This window comes from Mytilus edulis, chromosome 12 (assembly GCF_963676685.1).
Source record: "Mytilus edulis chromosome 12, xbMytEdul2.2, whole genome shotgun sequence".
Taxonomy (NCBI): domain Eukaryota; kingdom Metazoa; phylum Mollusca; class Bivalvia; order Mytilida; family Mytilidae; genus Mytilus; species Mytilus edulis.
Genome location: NC_092355.1, coordinates 41823033 through 41847285, shown reverse-complemented (window position 1 = coordinate 41847285; position 24253 = coordinate 41823033). Strand labels below are relative to the sequence as shown.

The 24253-nt window shown below is 31.7% G+C and overlaps 1 protein-coding gene across 1 annotated transcript in view; it reads left to right on the top strand.

Moving 5' to 3' along the window:
- LOC139498502 (glutamate receptor ionotropic, kainate 4-like) overlaps positions 1 to 23802 on the top strand; it is a 37448-nt gene extending 13646 nt beyond the window's left edge. Inside the window, exons 5-13 of the mRNA XM_071286916.1 lie at positions 2709 to 2888; positions 5385 to 5513; positions 6707 to 6892; positions 7191 to 7279; positions 9369 to 9456; positions 10164 to 10467; positions 14888 to 15105; positions 16774 to 17039; positions 22204 to 23802. Of these exons, the coding sequence (XP_071143017.1) occupies positions 2709 to 2888; positions 5385 to 5513; positions 6707 to 6892; positions 7191 to 7279; positions 9369 to 9456; positions 10164 to 10467; positions 14888 to 15105; positions 16774 to 17039; positions 22204 to 22498 (1755 nt within the window). The 3' untranslated portion in view covers positions 22499 to 23802. The remainder of the gene's footprint in view (positions 1 to 2708; positions 2889 to 5384; positions 5514 to 6706; positions 6893 to 7190; positions 7280 to 9368; positions 9457 to 10163; positions 10468 to 14887; positions 15106 to 16773; positions 17040 to 22203) is intronic.
- Positions 23803 to 24253: the final 451 nt, after the last annotated feature.

Below are 24253 nucleotides of genomic sequence, written 5' to 3'. Positions count from 1 at the left end.
TGGAGTCAGGAAATTGTTGTAAGGTATCTACAATAACTTTTCAAAGATAGATAACCGGATGTGAATTTTGTATTTGGGCCAGACTCGCGTTTCGTCTACTAAAGACTTACCAAAGATGCTCGAATCAAATTAAGGGGGCTCGCGGGTCATAGCTCTCAAATTTTAAAATTATTTAGTTTATGTACAGCTTATTCGAAAACAACATTACAAAATATAGGTCACCGATGAGTTAAAAAAAGATATTTCAATTTTAATGCCAAAAAAATACATTTTTTTTAAAAGGGAAGATAATTTGGAGCTTTTTCAATGATATCTTCATTTTAAAAGTCACCTGGGGCCTACACGAATTGATTTTTTGAGACGATTTTTGTACCAGATGATAAAGTAACAACTACTAAAGGTAATAAATAAAATTTGTTATGAAAAATTAATAATCATTTTTTTTCTGAAAATCTGATACACGCGAGCCTTCTTTAAAAAAAAAGCCAATAAAGGCAAATTAAATTAAAAAGGCAAACAAAAAAAAGAAAGTTAACATCCAACTTATCGTTCTGGTTTTGTTGAACATATTCATTCTATTACGTATACCATAAACATTATTTTCAGCCTTCATATTTACCTAACAGTCGCCGCTGTACATTATGCACCTATCTTTTCATTTTCAGGTGTCCCCATTTTGAAAATTATAAATTATTTTCCATAATTTATATCAGCGATCAATAGTTATCTTTTGGAGAATCTGATATATAAATATTGTCACCAAGGTGACAATTTTTTTTTATTTTACTTGGATACTTCCACGAGTGGCTTCAATAAGGGTACATAGAAATATTCTGAACCCAAGTTTGATGAAGAAAAAAATCTGTGCAAGCAGAGGACAAAACAAATATTCTGAATCCAGTTTTCCCCAATACCTTATATTGTTAAATTTTGAACCAAATAATGTTATCAATATTGATGAAAAAATTGTAAGCTCTTTTTTTCACTTCAAAATAAAACAACCATATCCCCACTTCTGAAGTTAAATGGTTGCTTCCTTAGACAACTTTTGGACTGATGCTTGTGAAAAGTATATGCATTTATCATATACGTAGCATAATCTTTGAGCAAAGTAAAAGAACACAGTACGTCCAATCAGAATGGGGCGTGTGAAGAGAGTGCCACGCTGTCAGCTAAATGATGGACTTTCAGTCCATTTTTGGCCATACACCAATGTTGCTCTCGAAAAACCATTACATTGTAAAACGCATTAACCTACAGAACGCTAAAAACGGAATATTTGAAATTGAAGTAAATATAAGAACCGAAGCAATTGAAGAGGTGTTTTCGCCAAAGTGAAGTTAATGTTATGTACAGTGGTTGTCGTCTGTTGATGTAGTTCATACGTGTTTCTCGTTTCTCGTTTTGATAAAGATCAGACCGTTGGTTTTCCCTATTGGATGGTTTTACACTAGAAATTTTTGATACCCTTTATAACTTGCTGTTCGGTGTGAGCCAAGGCTCCGTGTTGAAGGCCTTTTCTTAACCTATAATGGTTTACTTATATTAATTGTTACTTGGATGTCTAGTTGTCTCATTGGCACCCATACCACCATCAAATCCATCTTTAAAGGCTACTTTACCCGAGCGAGCTGCGTCATTAGTTTCTTTGAAATTTGTATGTAAAGAACCTATTTTGAATAATCGATTTTTGGTTGCCAGTGACAAATATTTCATGAATGATAACAATAAATGCAACAGGGAGGGATTGTGCTTGTTATTCATATTATGAAGACATAATCTTTCAATTAGTTTAATTGAGGTCTGTAACTGGCATATGTCAGTAACTGTTAGCTTTATATAGTAGTCCTTTGTTAATTTATTATCATTGTCATTTTGATTAGTTTCGTTTGTTTCCTATTCTGACATAGGACTTGAATTTCTTTTAAAGTGCGTTTTACTGGGTGCATTGCTTTGTGTTAGTTTATTCTGCATTCGCTAGAGGTAGAGGGAGAAGGTTGTGATCTGACGTAACATGTTTAACCCTGTCGCATTTGGGCCTGCGCCTGTCCCAATCCAGGAGCCTCTGGCCTTTTTGATACCGGTTTAAATAGGTTTGAATATTTTTTTTAATAGATGCCCAATCTTAAAATTTCAGTACATAACTGTTATCCCATGGGATGTTTAATATGTTAAAATAAAAAAAAACGACTTCTCTCCTTTTCATTTTTTTTTTTTTTTTGTAATTAAAATGATTTGATATATTTCGTGCTATTGATTCCTAACTAAGAATGATTATAATCAGAGCCGTGTTTACAAGTTCCCCCTCTTTTCGCCTTTTTCTATTTTTGATATTTTAATCAAAAATTTAAAAATCAAACTTTCAAAAAATTAGATAACCAAAATTACACGTTCAGTTTTGTATTTTGAAAGTTTGATCAAATTTCTAAACTATCAAATTTAAAAACTATATTTAGAATTTTAACATTTTTATTATTTTGTTAAAATTTTGATATTTTAAAACTTTGATCAAAATTCCAAAAATCTAAAATTTCAAAACTTTTTAAAAGTTTAAATTGATAAGTGTTACACGGACCGATTATCCTTCCTGCAGTTTATGTTTGTTGCATCGATTTAAAAGATTTGACCATCGATTGGTACAGTACTGCTTCCTTAATCTAAATATTTATTGTATCAAACTTTTCTTTTATGATTCTTTTTAATTTCAGGCAAACACATTTGATGACAAGCGTATCAGAGAAACAGCTATGCATTATAATTCACGTTGGCTTTTGTTTCATATTGATAATCAACCTCTTAATGATGTATCTTTTTTGTCAAATTTAAACAACGTTGCCATAGTAAATCTTCCGCATAACACAATGGCGCTTGATATTCCTGAAAATTTGGTAAGTTCAAAGTTTTTTTTCAATGTATTAATCAATTACATTTTAAAGCGCAGGTAAAAACGAGCGAGAATTCGAAACAATTTGTCGATAAGGAACACAAAACACAGCGATCAAAGGTAAAAAATCGAATAGACGAAAGTCATACGACCAAACATCAATACATAGAAAAGCAAATATTGACAATAACTAACCCAATCGAATCGATGAACATGTACACTTCGAAAAAGTAAGCAGTTCCTGCTCCCGTATTTGCACCCATCGTGCTGTTAATATTTCAACAATGTGTCGATGTAGTAAGCTTTATTGCAGAACTGTTGTATTATTATTATTTTCCAATATTTTTTTAGTTCCTTTTAAAATAAATAGTTTTTTGGAATAAATTCAGTTCAATACTCGACCTATTCATATTGTGATAGGCGATGTTAACCTATAGCATCATTATTATGAAAGCTGAAATTGTTTTATTACCATAAACTCAAGGGATTCGAAATGCATCGAATCAGTTAAATAGATGTTGATGTTGATTGTTGTGAACAAACAAAAATACAAAATGAAAATATATAACTTCAATGTAAATCAGATTTTTGAATATGAAATGAATGTCTAGAGACAATTAATCATCCTGTCATTTTGGATTAAAAATCAATAATAATATGACGACCTATTGTCGTCAACCAGTATTAACACAGTATATCTACTTTAAGCGCAAGCGTATAAATACACAAAAATGGTTGTTCCGCATTACGCCAAACTCAATTATATCTATAGTATACTACCAGATATTCAAAACTCACAGTTTACATAGGCCAATATACAGATAAATATAGTTCTCTCTTTTCTAAAGCAAACTAAACAAATCAGTTCATTTCAATTTATTTTTCGTGATTTTTTGCTAACACTCAGGGTATAATAATCCAATATAAATGGCCAACCTATGGTTAAATGACAACAAATCTACGACTGCAATGAATTATTTCTTATAATTAAACACTCACGTCCTTAATGCTTTCAAACTTCATACTTTATTTGGCCTACATATTTTTTTTTATGTGAGCATCACTGCTGGTTCTTTTACACAAATATTTGTTGTCAGTTTTATTGTTTGTATTTCATACCATTACCATTAAATATAAATCTGTTTCAACATGTAAATAATGTCTTATTGAAAGGTAAAGTTTGATATCACGCGATCGTTATTTGCTAAACTTTTATTTTAGAGAAGAAATATTAAAAACACCAATACAATTTCATTATAAGCTACATGCGGGGATAGTAAAGTTCTTTGTTTCATTAAAAGCTATTATAGTGGCGAACAAACATTTCAGAAATATACTCAGAACTTTTTTTTAAAATGAGCTATACGAAAATACAAAGTTATATTTGATTTACTTTGATAAAATCCGGAAATAAGTTACATTTGGTTATTTATTAAGCAGATAAGAATGAAATTGATCAAAGTTAAATGAATACAAGACACATTTACAAAATGAATGATCAGTATTATTGTTCTATGTTTGAAGAGGATATTCATTTTTGGAACAAATTAAAATTTAAACAATAGATACAAATGCACTTTATATATATAATGTATGTTCTGAAACACAATTTTAAACCGCTCAATATAATGAAAATTCAAGTGGAAAAGTGGCAAAAAATCAAATAAAGAATAGACTTAAAAGATGGACACAGGTCCTCTGGACGGGTTTACATTTTCTATCCTGTCAAGTTTTGATGTGTCTGTCCAATGTTTAGAGACTCGGCAATGGAATTTTCGTCATATTAACAATTTAAAGTGGAAATAATTTTATAGTTTATGATTAATGCTTTATTTAACCACAATTCAAAATATTGTTTGTCAAACGTCTATATACAAAGGCACCACTGTTAAAGGGTCTCGACTCGATTTAGAAAAATCAATTACGGGTTACAAATTAAAACTGCGAAAAACACATCAACTATAAGAGGAAAACAATAAAACAACAGAAATATTCAACTGCCAAAAAAAACGAAAACGGACATAGAAACGTACCATAAGATAACAACTGTCATATTCCTGACTAGGTAAAATGACATTCTGAAGAAAACATTTACCTGGTTTATGGCTAGCAAACCCTCCCGCTTATATGACAATGTTAAAACATATCGTTAAAATGATAACATTACGTGACGGTAATTTCTAACCAACCAACATAAGAATACTTAGCACAGAGAAACTCATAAATAAATAATATATTATAGTAAATTACAACATGTAAACTTCAAAATAACAATGGACATCTTTAATTAGCGACATTTGTCTTTTTTTTGTGGACAGATCAAGGTTCATACTTTTTCAAATGTTCCGAAAATTAAATGAGCCAATTTAATGTTAGTCAAAGTGATAAATATCCCCTTAGACTCTGTCAGATTTACTAATTCCTTCAACGCTTATTGTAATCCAACATTAAATTTAGCTTTAATGTATTTTCATTATAACCATTTATTTATCAATTGTAGACATTTCAATATATTCTGGAAAATATATTCACATATGATATACTGACGGAAGAAGACATGAAGACATGTTGTTTAAATGAAACATCAATTATCCAGTTGCATAATAAAATGAGAGAAGTTATACTTCAGGTAATTGTTATTTTGTTTCTTTTGTTTCTTTTTACTGAATATTGACTTTTGTATTCACGTACAAGCGTATGGAATAACATTAACGCACTAATTTTCCTGTACCAGATGCGCATTTCGACAATACATGTCTCTTCAGTGATGCTCGTGGCCAAAATATTTAAAATCCAAAGCTGATATAAAAGATGAAGACCTATAATCCAAAAGGTCCAAAAAGTATAGCCAAATCCGTGAAAGGAATCAGAGCTTTGCATGAGGGAGATACATTCCTTAATTTATAATAAATTCTAACATTTTGTAACAGCAAAAATATATACATTCTTGAACTCATTTTACTTATATCCTTTATTTAATGCATGTGAATTTATTGTTTTGTATTAGGCATGACTAAGGCATCAATGTTTTCAACCACTATTCATAAATACTTGAAGATCGATATGTTCCTTGTATAAGCGGGTTTCTACTGTGTCCTATTTAGAACATTGTCAAGATTTATAACAAATCTTTGTTCGTTTGAAGATTAATAAACTAATAGGCAACTAAGGTTTCAACTCAATGACGCACCGTTAAACTTTGATAGTTTTGTCTATTATCATACAACGAAGTTGTAAAACCGAGCCATAAAGCTGAAATGTTACATTTCACAATTGAATTAATACAATTTACATACATTGTGGGGTAATGTATTATGTATTTGTTCTCTCTAACAGATATAAATCTCGTCTAAAAGCTACGATTTTCTCCGAATTTTTCTGACAATATATACAAATTGTCCATTATGTCCGTCTTGGTATCAATGAAATATAAGCTGTCAAAGGCCTTACCCTGCGACTGACGTTTATCAGAAATGAGAAAAAAACGCTTTAGTTGGGTCAAGTAAGTGTATTACTATGGTTAATAAATCATGATTTTTTTTTGTTGTTCCATCATTTGAGTATATATCGATTTGTGACCATTAACATTAATACGAACATGTTTATGAATTCTGATATAAGTACCAGTGATAATTAACATTGTAGATTTTCGTTCGTCATTTTAGTTACCGCTATGTAATCAAACGTACCAGGATTATAATTTAGTACGTAAAAAATGCCATGAATGTCTGATACGATATATCTGCATTTGCATATTCTACTGATATGCATTCAGATATTGACATTTTGGTAGTGTTTTAAAATATGTATATCTCATTTTAGACAAAGAAAACATCCACAAAGTACATGAAATTTCCTCTGATGACTTTAATGTTTCGGAAAGGTGGACGTCAGTGGAATACCATTGGGCACCTGCACCTTTCAGGTGACACAAAACTACAATCAGAAGTCTATCCAAATGTCAATTATGGATTTAATGGCAAATTATTCATCGTATCAACACTTGAGGTATATAACAATACAGTTCGTATGCCCTGATTTTGATATATATCCCGTATGCAGGTGCTGCTGGAATGTTGCACGTTCCAATTTACTTTTTTTATCGGTAATATTACGTCAAATAAAGTAGTTTTTACTTCCACATTTTTAAACATGCTTATGTTGTGAACGACGACAAACCAAGAGTATCCCGAAACAAGTCTCCGAAAAAAGAAAGCTAATTGGACATTGTAAGATTCTTGTAAGCAAAGCAATATTTTAGTCCGAATGCAATTAACATACTTTGTATACTCTTATTTCGTTCCAGTACAGGCCATTTGAATATCTAGATAATGGAACCTGGAATGGGTTGTGTATCGATTTCCTTATAGAAATGAGCAGGAACCTTAATTTTACGTAAGTATTCATAATTTAAATATACCACTGCAGCAAATGAATCTGTTGTGGCTTATTCGAAGGATTTGGTCATAATACAAAAGAAATGCTTAAAAATAGTGATAGATAATAAATTCTTGATATATTTTAGCTTCAGAATAATTAACAAGGGACGTTGTCACTTAATTTTGTCATTGTCTAAGTTCTGAACAACGACTTTAAGTATTAACCAATGTTGGCATGTGCTGGTATTGTTAAAATGGCCTTAAGGTTCTACAGGGGCAGTTCGCTATTATAGGAGACGATTTTTTTTAGAATTCGTCAATGAATTGAAAGTTGTCTTTTGCAGTCATTTTCTTGGTTTGACATGTTTGAACAAATACTATAAAAAAATAACTTATATTTCATAAAACTTTTCTGGTTTAGATTAAACTGGCCGGTAAGTTTTTTTAATGTAATTTTCACAGGGTTTCAATGCTAACTTTATGCCGGCTATGAATTCAAATTTGCCACCTGATAACCTTTGCACGTTTATTATTTTGAGAGAGTCCTCCAATCATCAATGGTCTTCAGTTTCAAAACATTTGTCATGTTGATTTAGAAAATTTACTTTTACCATTAGATTCTACAGTTGCCTCTGGTAGTCAGGTTTTTATTCTGAACGGTACCAAATATGGACTGTATGAAGATAAGGAGATTTGGGTTGAATGCCAACGAGACAAGTATCCACCAATGTTCAAATGAGATGGACGTAAGCAATTTAAGGCAATCGTATGGCTTTCAATAATGAGGGAAAAACCCATACGGTCACGGTACTTGTCTATCCCAAATTCATGTATTTGGTTTTGATGTTATATTTGTTATTCTCGTGGGATTTTGTCTGATGCTTGATCCGTTTCTGTGTGTGTTACATTTTAGTGTTGTGTCGTTGTTCTCCTATTGTATTTAATGCGTTTCCCTCGGTTTTAGTTTGTTACCCCGATTTTGTTTTTTGTCCATGGATTTATGAGTTTTGAACAGCGGTATACTACTGTTGCCTTTATTTAGCAGGCTGTATTGTTCTGGTCTCTGTCCTTGCTTATTTTGGACAAGGTTTTGTCTTATTTTTTCTAACGTTTTTTTTCACCCTTGTAATCTTTGCCTCCTTCTTAACAGGCATTATTCAAGTGCTGTGTATTCATTAATATTCGTGGGTATCCAAGTTTGTTGGATTGGGTAAATCTTTCATTTTCGTGAATATTTAATTTCGTGGTTTTGTCAACCTCGACATAAAAATCCTTTAGAACATTTGTCATTCGTGAACATTTATAATTGACGTTCATTTGTACACACGAAACCCACGAAAATTGGTATCCAACCAATAATAACGAATCCACAGTAACAGTTTAGCTTATAACTCGTGGAATAATTATTAGTTGATAACAGTATTTGCACTTAAAAATCAAATGGATGTGTTGAAAAAATGCGACATCTAGAGGTCAAAGGTAAACAATGAAGACAATTAAGACCACTAGACGTTAGACAGAAGACGTAAATCATAAAAATACTGAACTGCGAGGAAACGTCATACGGAAAGTCCCTTATCAAATGGCTAAATCAAAAGCTCAAACACACCAAACGGATGGATAACAACTGTCATATTCCTGACTTCGTACAGGCATTTTCTTATGTAGAAAATGGTGGATTGAACCTGGTTTTAAAGCAAGCTAAACCTCTCACTTGTATGACAGTCGCATGAATTCCATTATATTGACAACGATGCGTGAACAAAACAAACAGACATAATAGGTAAAAAAAATTATACAACACGACCCTTCTCCGATATAAAAGGATTAAACACAGATGCTGCATAATATTTAGCAGATTTATGACTGTTGATTTTCATTTGGCTCGCTGATTGATATCGCTTGATTTTGTCAGTCTTCATATTACCTCCTGTTTTTGAATTTACCTTAGAGTTCAGTAATTTTGTCATCGTTTTTAATCTGATTTAGTAACTATGTTAACTCTACAGGCTTTTAAGTTTTGTTGTGATGTTGTTTGTTTTTTATTATACTTTTCAAATAAGCGCAACGTAAAAAGTTCTTTATCTTATATTTACATAAAATAGGTATAAATTAAGGAAAGGTTACGATGGAGAATGGGGAAGAATATTAAATGGTTCATGGACTGGACTTGTTGGAGAGCTTCAGAGAAGGGTAACATATACACATATTTGTATATATCATTTCCATAGTTTTGCCTTAACTCCTAAAATGATGAATAGAAAAAGAGCGTTATTTCTTTAAAACAATGCACGAATATAAAGAAAATGAGATACACTATGAAACTGAATAGATGTGGCATATTAAGTCATGACAAAAAATGTTACACGTACTTTACATAACATAAAATCATGGAACTTCACTTGAGTTGCTTTTTCTTATCTTCAAGTAGGCCTTCAACACGAAGTACAAAAACTCTCTACTCGAATATTAACATGTATCAATTCTGCCAAATAATTCAGTAGCTAAGCATTACAAAAATCTATAAATTTGATGACTTAAGTATCCAGGAAAACTTGTGGACACTTAAGGGGGTTTAGTACATTTTGACTTCACCTTATATGCCAACGGGCATGAAGAGGATTATTTAGTACATTTTGACTAAAATAGACTTGCTCGTGTATTTAAAAAATATTTACACTGACCACAATTATAAACATTTCAAGAAATTTCAACCGCACACTTTACAGTAATAACTTCAATGGGATATATAGTAGTACAACACGCACTATTGTTGTTTATTGCGAAACTTGCAATTTGTTTCATTTTTTTATTTTGAGATTCAAACGTTGACCTCTTTTCAAAGAGCTAGTTCCATTAGGTGTTTTGTAGCCCCTTATTATGTTTTTTTTTTATTTCAGGACACTGACATGACATTTGCACCTCTCTCAGTTATGGCAAATAGAGAAAGGGTAATGGATTTTACCCTAGGATTTTTCTTCGATCAAACTGTTATAATGCTCAAAAAGCCAGACGAGACAAAATGGCTTCGTTTAATTGAACCTCTTCGCTGGGAAGTGATTATATTGACAGGATCTCTGATTCCAATTATTTCGGTTGTGTTATTCTTTGCAGAAAAGTTTAATCCATTTTATACTCAGCATACGAAGATAGAAGCATTGTATAATTTTAGTTGGTATTTATACGGCTGCGTTTTCTTGCAAGGTTAGTATAATATCAATGTGAGTGTTTACTATTTTAGAGAGGAAGTAGTTATCTAAGGTACCAGGATTATAATTTAGTACGCCAGACGCGGGTTTCGTCTACATTACCCTCGGGGACGAAACGTCCACCAGCAGTGGCATCGACCCAGTGGTGTAAAAAGTTATTAAAGGTACCAGGATAATAATTTAGTACGCCAGACGCGCGTTTCGTCTACGTAAGACTCATCAGTGACGCTCATATCAAAATATTTATAAAGCCAAACAAGTACAAAGTTGAAGAGCATTGAGGATTTTCTTATCCCAGGCATAGATTACCTTAGCCGTATTTGGCACAATTTTTTTGAATTTTGGATCCTCAATGCTCTTCAACTTTGTACTTGTTTGGCTTTATAAATATTTTGATATGAGCGTCACTGATGAGTCTTATGCAGACGAAACGCATTGAGGATCCAAAATTCCAAAAAATTGTGCCAAATACGGCTAAGGTAATCTATGCCTGGGATAAGAAAATCCTTAGTTTTTCAAATAATTCAAAGTTTTGTAAACAGGAAATTTATAAAAATGACCACACTATTGATATTCATGTCAACACCGAAGTGTTGACTACTGGGCTGGTGATACCCTCGAGGACGAGTCTTATGTAGACGAAACGTGCGTCTGGCGTACTAAATTATAATCCTTGTACCTTTGATAACTTTTAAGACCACTGGGTCGATGCCACTGCTGGTGGACGTTTCGTCCCCAAGGGTATCACCAGCCCAGTAGTCAACACTTCGGTGTTGACATGAATATCAATAATGTGGTCATTTTTATAAATTTCCTGTTTACAAAACTTGAATTTTTCGAAAAACTAAGGATTTTCTTATCCCAGGCATAGATAACCTTAGCCGTATTTGGCACAACTTTTTGGAATTTTGGATCCTCAATGCGTTTCGTCTACATAAGACTCATCAGTGACGCTCATATCAAAATATTTATAAAGCCAAACAAGTACAAAGTTGAAGAGCATTGAGGATCCAAAATTCCAATACGTTGTGCCAAATACGGCTAAGGTAATCTATGCCTGGGATAAGAAAATCCTTAGTTTTTCGAAAATTCAAGTTTTGTAAACAGGAAATTTATAAAAATGACCAAAATATTGATATTATGAGCGTCACTGATGAGTCTTGTGTAGACGAAACGCGGGTCTGGCGTACTAAATTATAATCCTGGTACCTTTTATAACTTTTTACACCACTGGGTCGATGCCACTGCTGGTGGACGTTTCGTCCTCGAGCGTATCACCAGCCCAGTAGTCAACACTTCGGTGTTGACATGAATATCAAATTGTGGTCATTTTTATAAATTTCCTGTTTACAAAACTTTGAATTTTTCGAAAAACTAAGGATTTTCTTATCCCGGGCATAGATTACCCTAGCCGTATTTGACAGAACTTTTTGGAATTTTGGATCCTTAATGCTCTTCAACTTTGTACTTGTTTGGCTTTATAAATATTTTGATATGAGCGTCACTGATGAGTCTGATGTACACGAAACGCGCGTCTGGCGTACTAAATTATAATCCTGGTACCTTTGATAACTTTTTAGACTCATCAGTGACGCTCAGATCAAGATAGCTATAAAGACAAACAAGTACAAAGTTGAAGAGCATTGAGGACCAAATATTCCAAAAAGGTTATGCCAAATACGACTGGTGTAATCTATTTCTGGGATAAGAAAATCTTTTGTTTTCCTTTAAATTAAAAATTTTGTAACAGGAAATTTATATAAATGACCATATCATTGATATTCATGTCAACACTAACGTGCTGACTACTGGGCTGGTGATACCCTCGAGGACGAAACGTCCACCAGCAGTGGCATCGATCCAGTTGTGTAAATAGTAGACTTTGTGAAAACCTGCTAGCATCTTATTTCGTTACAATATATCAGAATTGATCAAGGCAAATCTGGAACATATGACAGCTGGAGGAATGCACTTGTTCCATCTGAGTTTTCGGACCTTGATGGAATTTTATCACTGGTCATTTCTAACATTTCATTTATCTCCAAGCATTGCGGGGACAAATTTGATCTAAATTATTCAAGCGCCAGTTTGATAGACCCCTGCTACTCTACTACCACATGGCCTATTCCCTGATGCAGAACTTGCTCAACTCGGCTGCAGATTAGATGTCTATTCTCATCCTCTCTGTGGAGACACTCCACTTCCTGGCTGGTGCATTTTCGGCAGGTAGGTTCTTCCTCACACTGAAGGTTGCAAGCTGACTTGCTCAGACAGGAACTCAGAATTTTATTTTGTATGATGAGTGTTTCTCAAGGGCCAAAACTGATTTGATTGTTTATAATAAAATTATATGTAACATATCTTCCTGCTTTAAGCCAGTGTGACTTGCAAGGATTACGTTTTGGTTAACACACAGATATCCCTTATGTAAAATTTGGTTTATTTGTGTTTGGAGCTGGTAATTGGTGTACAATGCTCAAATACGTGGGTTGCTGTCTTGACTTTAATTGAGATTTGCTCTATCAGGAGAGTTTACATGAACTAATTATTGAACTTCAGGACTTCTCATCAAAACACACAGAAAATAATTTACCTAAATTACAGCTGTAAAATACAGGTTGATGCATGTGATCGTTAAACCTTTCTTTTCATCAATGGAAGGCTTACATTATGAAACTTTGCTCTTTGGGATAGGTAAATGAATATAACTCAAAATATTTAGTACGCCTGCCCTTTTTGGTGACCTACAATGTTTTGTTCACTGACACTATACATTCATAAAAGAAGTTTTTTGCATACCACTAGACAATAACAAAATAATAAACAACCACCTTCTTAAACTACAGGAAATATTTACACCTACGAGATTTCAGAAAAGATAAGGGACTACAAGAAAATTACAATATGAGACAATTATACAGACTGACTATATACAACAAGTTTATATAAATACTATTAATAGTAACATTTTATAACAGTAACAACAACATTATATCAACATTTTTTTAGATAAGTGTACACCATGTGCATGTTGATACTGTAAGAACATGTGTATGTTGATAATATAAGAAGATTTACATATCGAATGAACATGTACATGTATTGTTGCCTATATGAACTGCATATCATTGTGACACTATTATAACTTGCTAAATTAATGTTAAACTTTTTTTTTCTTTTGTTTGAGTTTTTGAGATGTTAATAGTCAGTACCAACACATCGAGTTTTAGGTGTATTAAACTTTTAGAAAAAAGTATTATGCCCCACCTACGATAGTAGAGGGGCATTAAGTTTGCCGGTCTGTGCGTCCGTACGTCCGTTCGTCTGTCCCGCTTGAGGTTAAACTTTTTGGTCAAGGTAGTTTTTGATGAAGCTGATGTCTAATCAACTTGAATTCCCTATGGTATGATCTTTCTAATTTTAATACCAAATTAGATTTTTTACCCAATTTTAAGGTCCATTGAACAAGGAAAATGATTGTGCGAGTAGGGCATCCGTGTACTGGGGCACATTCTTGTTTGTTTTTTTCTTCTTTGTGTGCATTTGTGTTTTTTATGTGTTTTTTTTTTTTTACTTCAAGGACATGAAAGTTGAGAAAGGCTTATTTTTTTATATCGATGCTGAGTAAAAGGAGTCTGGACATTTTCAAAATCTTGTTAAATCAAGAATTAACGTCTAATTGGATATTATACGCACACACACACTTGAAACTCAAGACATGAGGTAGAGTCAACAGAAAAAGTTATAAAAAAAATCCATGTTTAAATATTTAAACGGGAAGGTTTAATTTTTGGTTGAATGTTCAGTTCAATATTTGTGCTGCAATGAATTGTAAACTATACGTGTCTATGGATTAATTATGCCTTTTAGATAGTAAATGGTTAGTTACCAAAACTTAATTGGTCGAATGAAGTTTTGTAGTTAAATATATGTTGGTTTTTTTTAATCTTATTTTGATTAAACAATATCATGAATATACTAGTAACTTATGATAGCGCTTAGACCTTTGACGGGCATGTACTCCTAGTATATAGAGGTATTATCAGTATATGTATCGCTGTAAATCGATAGCATGCATTGCAATAGTTTAAACTCTAAATGTTCTGTTCTGGTTGACCTACCTACCTTTTCACATCTATTATACATTATGTGTTTCAATTACCTTTATCGAAGTAAAGTAAAATCACAAGAAGGAAAATTTAAAAAGGAAAATCCTTTATTAAATGACAAAATCAAATCTCTTACGCATCAAACAAAACGAATGGATGATAACTGTCATATTCCTGACTTGGTAAAGGCATTTTTTTATGTAGAAAAGAACAAGTATCTTTATATCATCATATTGCAACATTTATTTTTTTAATATTTTAAGCATATCACAAAAATAATACCTTATTTCTGTCTTTTTCAATAAGGTGGAACAAATCTACCGAGGTCACAAACAGGAAGAACAATTATTTGCTGTTGGTGGCTGTTTTGTATTATTTTATCAGCAACTTACTGTGGTAACCTAATTGCATATTTAACTGTTACAAAGGAGGAATTGCCATTCGAAACGCTACGCGAATTGGCTAAACAAGACGAATACGAATGGGGAGTACTTGGTGGTACCTATTGGGTAACATGGTTCGAGGTAAGCATTTACGATTTATGTTTCTCTACAGTAAAATGTAAAAATAGAAACACTTGAGCTGCATCGGATAGAATTCTACCATATCATATTTGTATATATAAACGTTTCAACTCAATTTTCAAACAATAACAAATTTGCATGGAGATTTACTTTTTTCTAACTGAAATATGTATTAATATTCGTTTGCATAAGGTCGGTTACTATATGACGGAGCTCACTTTATAAATTACATGCACCGGACACGCTTTTCTTTGTATACCTTCATCAGGAACGCTTAGTTGAATATTGGAAAGCCAAAGATGTGTAAGAACCGAAACAGTTGAAGAGCTTTATGTTCAAAAAAGACCTAAAAATATTGCTAAATCCATATAAAGTCAATATTCGACTTATAATTGTCAATGAGAGAAATCTTAATCATAAATCAAGTCTATTTTATCAATTCCATCCATCTTCTGGGAAATGGAAACATACAATATTACTGAGAATATAATTCATTATCTTGCATCTTATAAATTGAATATACAAAATCCTTAAACGTTAAAAGTAAAATCACAAAAATACTGAACTCCGAGGAAAATTCAAAACTGTAAGTGCCTAATCAAATGGCAAAATCAAATGCTCAAACACAACAAACAAATGGACAACAACTGTCACATTCCTGACTTTGTACAGGCATTTACAAGTTTGTTTTCAACATTTTTTCAAAATACACGATTAAAAAATCTATGCGTAACTTACTCTCAGTCGGCAAATAGAAGGACACAACGGAGTTAAAGGGAGATCAGAAATTGTAATTCATAGTACAATACATTTGTGCTGACATGAATTGTCAATGATGTGGTTATATTTATAAATTTACGGTTTACAATTTTTCTAATTTTTGAAATACTAAGGCTTTTCTACCTCAGGCTGTATTTGGCAACACTTTAAGGAATTTTGGTCCTCAATGCTCTTCAACTTCGTACTTTATTTGGCCTTTTTATCTTCTTTTTTTTATTCGAGCGTCACTGATGAGTCTTTTGTAGACGAAACGCGCGTCTGGTGTATATACTAAATTTAGTCCTGGTATCTATGATGAGTTTATTTTCAATAATGAATGTTGTTATATTTTGCTCAATAATGTACAATGGGGAATACATGATGATTATATTCAACTAAATAAAAGAATTTGAATATTTTTTAACTGAATAACATCAAAATGAAATATACTATTCTGTTTTAATTCACTAATCCAAAATATATTATGGGACTGTAATATGTGTATTTGTTACCTTGACATGTTTCCAGCCATTACGGTATGTATGAGCTCAAATTGTCTAAATAAAGGAAACAGAAGTATACCGCTGTGTGAACATGTTCAATAGTCATAAATCGATTGAGAGTAAACAAATCCCGAATACAAAATAAAACTACGCTAAACAAATCAACTATAAGAGGAAAAAAACGAAACAACAGAAACACTGAAGTGCAACAAAAGACAAACGACAATGCAACACACACAAAAACGAACTATAAGATAACTGCCATTTTGTGAACTTGGTACAGGACTTTTTAAAAAAAATGTTGGATTGAACCAGGTTTTGTGACAAAAAAAACCTGTTGCTAAATATATGATGGATGTACATTTCAATCAAGGTTTCATAAATTTATTGTATTTGTATTTCATAGCAGGCAACTGTTCCATATCTGCAGGCAGTTTGGAATGGAATGATAGCTACAAATCAAACGGACCCTAGGGTTTTAAGTACCATTCCCAATGTCCATATGCAAAAACTCAGGGAAGGCAATTATGCCTATATAGCAGAAAAATCATATTTCGAAATAGAGGCTTCTTTCGATTGTGATTTAAAAAGAGTTAACGAAGAATTTCTACCCCTGCAGTACGCTATTGGTCTGCCAAACAATTCTCCATATACCAACATATTTTCAATCGGGTGAGTAATTCTGAACGTTCATTTTTAAAGTAATTGGGTGCATTCATATACCCATACTCTTAGTCTATATCAATATGTGTGTCACTATTCGATCTGGAACTGCATCCACAAGATCGTATCTATACCACACGATCGTATACATGTATATATCTTTGAAACTTCAAAAAAATAAATGGGGAAATGGTTATTGGAAAATGAATGATAGTTTATTGGACAAAAAACTTTATACCGAATACATAAATAACTTTTGGATAAATAAGAAACAAAGGAAGAGTAACTATAATATTTTAGATTGGTGGGAAATTGGAAAGAAAAAAATGAAAGAATTGACAATACGTTTCTCAAAACAATTAGTAGCTCGTGAAAGAAAAGAACTTTCAGAAACATATATGCAACTTGAGAATGAAGAAAATAAAATCCAGCTTGACCAAGTCACCATTGATAACTTAAGTGAAACTAAAATTAAATTAGAAAATAAGGGGAAAATGGGAACAATAATACGTTCAAGACAAGGTTATTAAGAAGAAGATATAGATAACATTGATTTCTTTAAACAAGCAGAGGAAAAAGAGGAGATAAACGAGAAGAAGAAAGTGTACTAGACAAAAATGGAAAATCATGCACATCTAAAAGTGAGGTGATTAAAGTTGGGACTGATTTTTATTCCGATTTATATCAGTCCCAAAACAGTGATAGACAAACTATTTAGAAGACCTTAATCTAAATAAATTAACAGAAGAAGATAAAACAAATTTTGATACCTTTATAACACAAGATGAATGTCTTAAATTATTAAAGGAATTCAAAAATAACAAATCTCCAGGAGTTGATGGAATAGGAAAGTCTTTTTACTTAAAATTCTGGAACGTAATAGGGTAAGACCTGGTGGAAGTTTTTAACAATGTGTATTTAAACGGAGAACTCACGGACACAATGAAGACAGGACTGATCTACTAATATATAAAAATAAGGGTAATAGAAAAGACATGAAACAATGGCGACCGATTAGTCTACTATGTGTTGATTACAAAATTCTTACCAAATTCTTAAGAAAAACTTGTCAAAAATATTAAACAAATTATTAGATAAAAAACAGGTGCAGGACCAGAAACATTAATATCAAACAATCTTTTATCTATAGAAAGTATATTAGAGTATATGGACTTGAATGGCATAAGTGGTATATTAATTTCATTTGACCAGGAATAGGCTTTTGATCGGGTGGAGCATGAATTTATCATACAAGTGTTAAGAGCGATGAATTTTCAGTCAAACTTTATAAGATGGATTGAAATCATTTACACTAACATATCAAGTAAGGTTATCATAAAGGGAGCACTTAGTGACAAGATTGAAATTGCAAGATACATAAGACAAGGACGCACAATAAGAATGAGTATCTATGCTGTCATAATAGAAGCATTAGCCTGTAAAGTTTGCAGAAACAATAATATACAAGGAGTACAAATTCCTAATCATAACACAAATGTAAAACTTTTTCAACACGCAGATGATTGTTCTATTATATCGACGAATCTAACAGACTATGAAAAATTACTCGAAGAATTTAAACAGTTTGGTTTGGTATCTGGCTCGAAAATTAAAGAAAACAAAACCGAAATTTTAAAAATTGGAAATCCTAATACAAAAAACTTTGGCAGTATAAACAAACTACTCAAAGAGGAAATTAAAGTCCTTGGACTATTGTTTTGGAAAAATGCAGTTGAAATTAACTGGGGAAAAAAATATTATGGACTGATAGACAACAGATAGACAAATGGAAAAAAAGAAATAAACATAAAGTTTTAGTTCTAGACACTTTTATAATTAGTAAATTCTTGTATACTGCAAGAATATATCCACCTAGTGAATTTTTTATAGAGAAAATAAATAAAGTTATTTATGATTTTTTCTTGGACAACATTGAGCTGTTAAACAGAACAACAATTACCAAACAATATAAAGATGGTGGACAACAAGTTCCAGACATAAAAATGAAATGTGAAGCCTTACCTTTATACAGAATATCTCAATTTTTAACTGGAAATTCATCTGTATGGACATCCTTATTCATTTATTTCATAGGAATTACTACAAGAACCATACTTCCAAAATTAGCAGAAAATATGTACACTTATATAATTAGTAAATTCTTGTATACTGCAAGAATATATCCACCTAGTGAATTTTTTATAGAGAAAATAAATAAAGTTATTTATGATTTTTTCTGGGACAACATTGAGCTGTTAAACAGAACAACAATTACCAAACAATATAAAGATGGTGGACAACAAGTTCCAGACATAAAAATGAAATGTGAAGCCTTACCCTTATACAGAATATCTCAATTGTTAACTGGAAATTCATCTGTATGGACATCCTTATTCATTTATTTCATAGGAATTACTACAAGAACCATACTTCCAAAATAAGCAGAAAATATGTACACTTATATAATTAGTAAATTCTTGTATACTGCAAGAATATATCCACCTAGTGAATTTTTTATAGAGAAAATAAATAAAGTTATTTATGATTTTTTCTGGGACAACATTGAGCTGTTAAACAGAACAACAATTACCAAACAATATAAAGATGGTGGACAACAAGTTCCAGACATAAAAATGAAATGTGAAGCCTTACCCTTATACAGAATATCTCAATTGTTAACTGGAAATTCATCTGTATGGACATCCTTATTCATTTATTTCATAGGAATCACTACAAGAACCATACTTCCAAAATTAGCAGAAAATATGTATAGATATTCTGTGGTCACTATAGGGCAATATGAAAGATTAAAATGCATATATCTTAAATATCAAAGTAATATTAAACTTAATAAGAAAAGTTTTAAGGACGTTTATTTACAGCTGTTAGAATTGAACAATGATATAAACAAGATTGAAATATTATACCCAAATGTAAATTTCCAACATATATGGATTAACTTACAAAGCTGTACATAAGAAATTTTATTTATATAGTTGTACATATGATACTGCCAACAGGGGCGTGACTCTCAAGGAGAAAATTTTACAGGCAAACATATAAATGTAGCTATTGTAATAGACATGTTGAGCTGTTAGAACATCTATTTACAAAATGTGTAAATTTGTCATATATCAGACAAAAAATTATAAAAATTTTAGTATGAATACAAATACATGTATACTGTTTAATATTGATATAGACTAGTTTCCATATATCTATGAATATGTACATAGTATTTGGGCTTGTAGATATGTGCCAATAGAAGAACACTTATCAGAAAAACTTATGTTAAAATACTATAAAGATGAACTTTTATACAAACAATTGAAGAATATTGTACAGTAGTTTCTTTTTTTTTTAAATAAATTTTAAAAAAAGCACAATGATAAGAAAGTAAAAAAAAACATCAGTATCGACCCTAATATAGGTAATTGAAATGATGTTTGAAATGTGTTTTTGCTATAGGAATTTTATTACATTTAAGTTGTAATCTATTTTTGATTCTATCCTTTGATTTCCTTCTAAGCATATGTATTCACAACTTAACTAAACTCAAATCTTTTATAACCTGCTACTTTTTATATTTTGTTTTGTTAAATTGTGTGCAATTGTTTTACATATGATCATTATTTTTTTTCTATAAAGTCAACAACAATCTGAGTGCTATAATAAAAAAAAGAAAAGAAAAAAAAGAAAAAAACTGCATCTTGGGTACGGTGCTTAAGGGAGTTCGCTTCCCAGTTTCAAAGTAATTAACTTTTCAAAACACTGGTTTGTATAGATAGGGGAATAATAAAGGAACCCAAAGAACAAAAAAAACATATAGGTCACCGTCCATGTTTTCGAGATAATAGCCATTGAAATTTTGGCGGGAAAATATTCTCTCTTGACTTTTCATAGCTTTATCATTGACAAGTTTAAGTTATCAAAAACTTTTAAAAGGTAATTAAAATTTTATAAGACTTTAACAGATGGCTTATCATTATACATATAAAAGATTTACAAAAAGAAAAATGGGGGTCACCGGGCAAATTTTTTCAAGGCATTCAAATGGATATAACCAGAGGATTCCGAAAATCTGACAAAAAAATCTACAACATGACAAGCCAGCTTCCTTAAAAGCTATGAATATAAAAAAAATGTATTATGATTGCAAATGAGACGCTCTTCACAACAGTCCAAATGACACAGACATTAACACCTATAGATCATTGTACGGTATTCAACTATGAACAAAACCAATACCACATAGTCAGCTATAAAATGCCCCGAAATGACAAATGTAAAACAATCCAAGGAGAAAACTAACGGCATGATATATATACACAAATATGAAATAATAATAAATATGATATACAGTAACACACAACAATAACTGAATTACAGGCTACTGAATTAGTCTTCTGTGGTGTACTGATTTGTGCTTTTTTTTGGTCTCTTTATATATAAGTCGCAATCTTTGTTCTTTATTTCTCAAATGAAAATCACTAACACATATTAGAATGCAAATTATGAGAGTAATACAGGTTTCATACAGGAAAATACAAGGCAAAAATTTGTCATTTTACTTGCATGACTTGAAAGTTCTATTCGACCAGCACGTGACGTCGGAGGATTTTAGTTCAAACAGTGTCACCAAATCTTCCGTGACGAAATGATTAAATATTCATATAATAATTTACAAAATGTTAATAAAGGTAACAGTAGTTTAACTATATTTAAATTTAATAAACCTAGTTAAAAGACAAATCAAGGTATCAAACATTGAATCCAAAACAACAGCAAGACTGGTTCTTTTCATATTTTCAAATTTTGGGCTTTGTGGGTTGAGGTCAATTAAGAATTGCGCCTAGTGAGACGAACATACTTGTAAACGATATTGTCATCATTTGCTAGGCATACATCATCCGCCATAAACCAAATGTTCCAATGTCAAAATGACACATGTTTATAACCATATACATAGAAGTAGTAGGATGCGCATGTCCAATCAAGGAATTAAAAATGTTGTTAGAAAACATAATTTTTTATACAAACTACTATCAGAATAAAGAAAGCTGATATTGAAAATGGACATTTCAAAACGTATTTGCACATTGTTCTAATATTTCTGAGACCGTGTATCATAAAAACAGTGATTTATAAATGAAAAATAAATTTTATTTTTCAGGACGTTAAATATTCTTGAGTCCGGATTGATACAAATATGGAAGCAAAAACATTGGCCGAAACGGAATTTCTGTTTAGGCTCAATGTTTACAGAAGCTAAGCCTATCAAGTGGACCGACATTCAAATTGCTTTTGGTTTTCTTTGTTGTGGAATAGTTTTAAGTATTATATTTTTATTTATTGAGTATATGAAAAACTGGACGAAGAGGTCAAAATTGACTGGTGGTAATGAAACTAATATGCAAAATTCAAGCGCTTTATCAATCAACATGATTCACGTTAACCAATATACTTGACATGCGTATATATCCTGCTCTAATTTCTCCTCTTTTTTGATAATGTAAGAGAGCGTATGTGTATGCGACTTTGATGCATACCAGTTGAGTACGGTACTTTGAAGCATAACATTTGTGTTTGGAAATTTGAAGCATAGCATTTGTGTATGGTACTTTAAAACATAATTTTGTGTATGGTTCTTTGAGGCATAATATTCGTTTAAAGTAATTTGCAGCATATTAACTATATTTATCAGTGAGAAAAATGAGAAAGCATAAAAATATAGTATATATACCAATACACATAATTAAAAGCGCCTGGTGATGTTTCATAGCCTGACCGGTTTCGGTCCAAAAAGGACCTTCATCAGAGGCAGTATTCATCCACTGGATAACTTTGATCCGCCGGTTAACTCTGAACCGTCGGATAAATCTGAACCGACAGTTAACTCAACCGCCGGTTAAACCTGAAACGCCGGTTTACTCAACCGCCGGTTACCATATCTATATAAATAGGGTGCAAATATTAATCCACCATTCTGCCTCTGATGAAGGTCCTTTTTGAACCGAAACCGGTAAGGCTATGAAACATCACTAGGCGCTGCTAGTTATGTGTATTGGTATATATACTATATTTTTATACTTTGAAGCATAACATTTGTGTATGGAAATTGGAAATATAACATTTATGTATGGAACTTTGAACATAACAGTTATGTATTTGACTACAAAACATAATAATTTTGACTGACTATTAACACTTTGTGACTAAGTAAATTGCCATATAAAAAAGAAGATGTGGTACGGTTGTTAATGAAACAACTCTCCACAAGAGACCAAATGACACAGATATTTTACAGCTATGTCTCACCGTACGGTCTTCAACAATGAGCACCGCTCATACCGCATAGTCAGCTACAAAAGTCCCCGAAATCACAAATCAATTCAAACGTGAAAACTATATATATAACGGCCTAATCAATATATAAAAAAAGAACGAAAAACAAATATGTTATACAACCACAAACGACAACCACTGAATTACAAACATGTATGAATGGGAATATAATGCATACTTTGGAATATGTGCCTTTTTAGCATTACATTCATATCTGACTATGGGGAGTTATATTAGTGTATGTGATTATGAAGCATGACAATTTGTATGCGACTTTGAAGCATGTTATTAGTGTATGTGATTATGAAGCGTAACATTTATGTCTGCAACTATGAAGCATGTCGTTTGTAAATGAGATTATGAACCTTTACTTTTTGTTTGTGACTGCAAATGTGTGTGTATTTTAATTGCCTTCTTGGTGACTTGATTGTTGATTGTTAAAATTAGTTTGATTGTTATATTTTTTGTTTTGTTTTTGTAATAAACTATTATTATAAAGAAATACGTAAATTGATTCTGCTGGCGAGATAACCTTGACCGTTACTTTACGCTTGTATCAAGTGTTTTATATTTGATAATTTTGGTGGGAGACCTTTAAAAGAGGGTCGATATAGTTATCAAATGTACCAGGATTATAATTTAGTACTCCAGACGCGCGTTTCATCTATATAAGACTAATCAGTGACGCTCATATCAAAATATTTATAAAGCTAAACAAGTACAAAGTTGAAGAGCATTGAGGATCCAAAATTCCAAAAAGTTGTGCCAAATACGTCTACGGTAATCTATGCCTGGGATAAGAAAATCATTAGTTTTTCGAAAAAAAGTTTTGTAAACAGGAAATTTATAAATATGACCACAACTTAGTACTTGTTTGG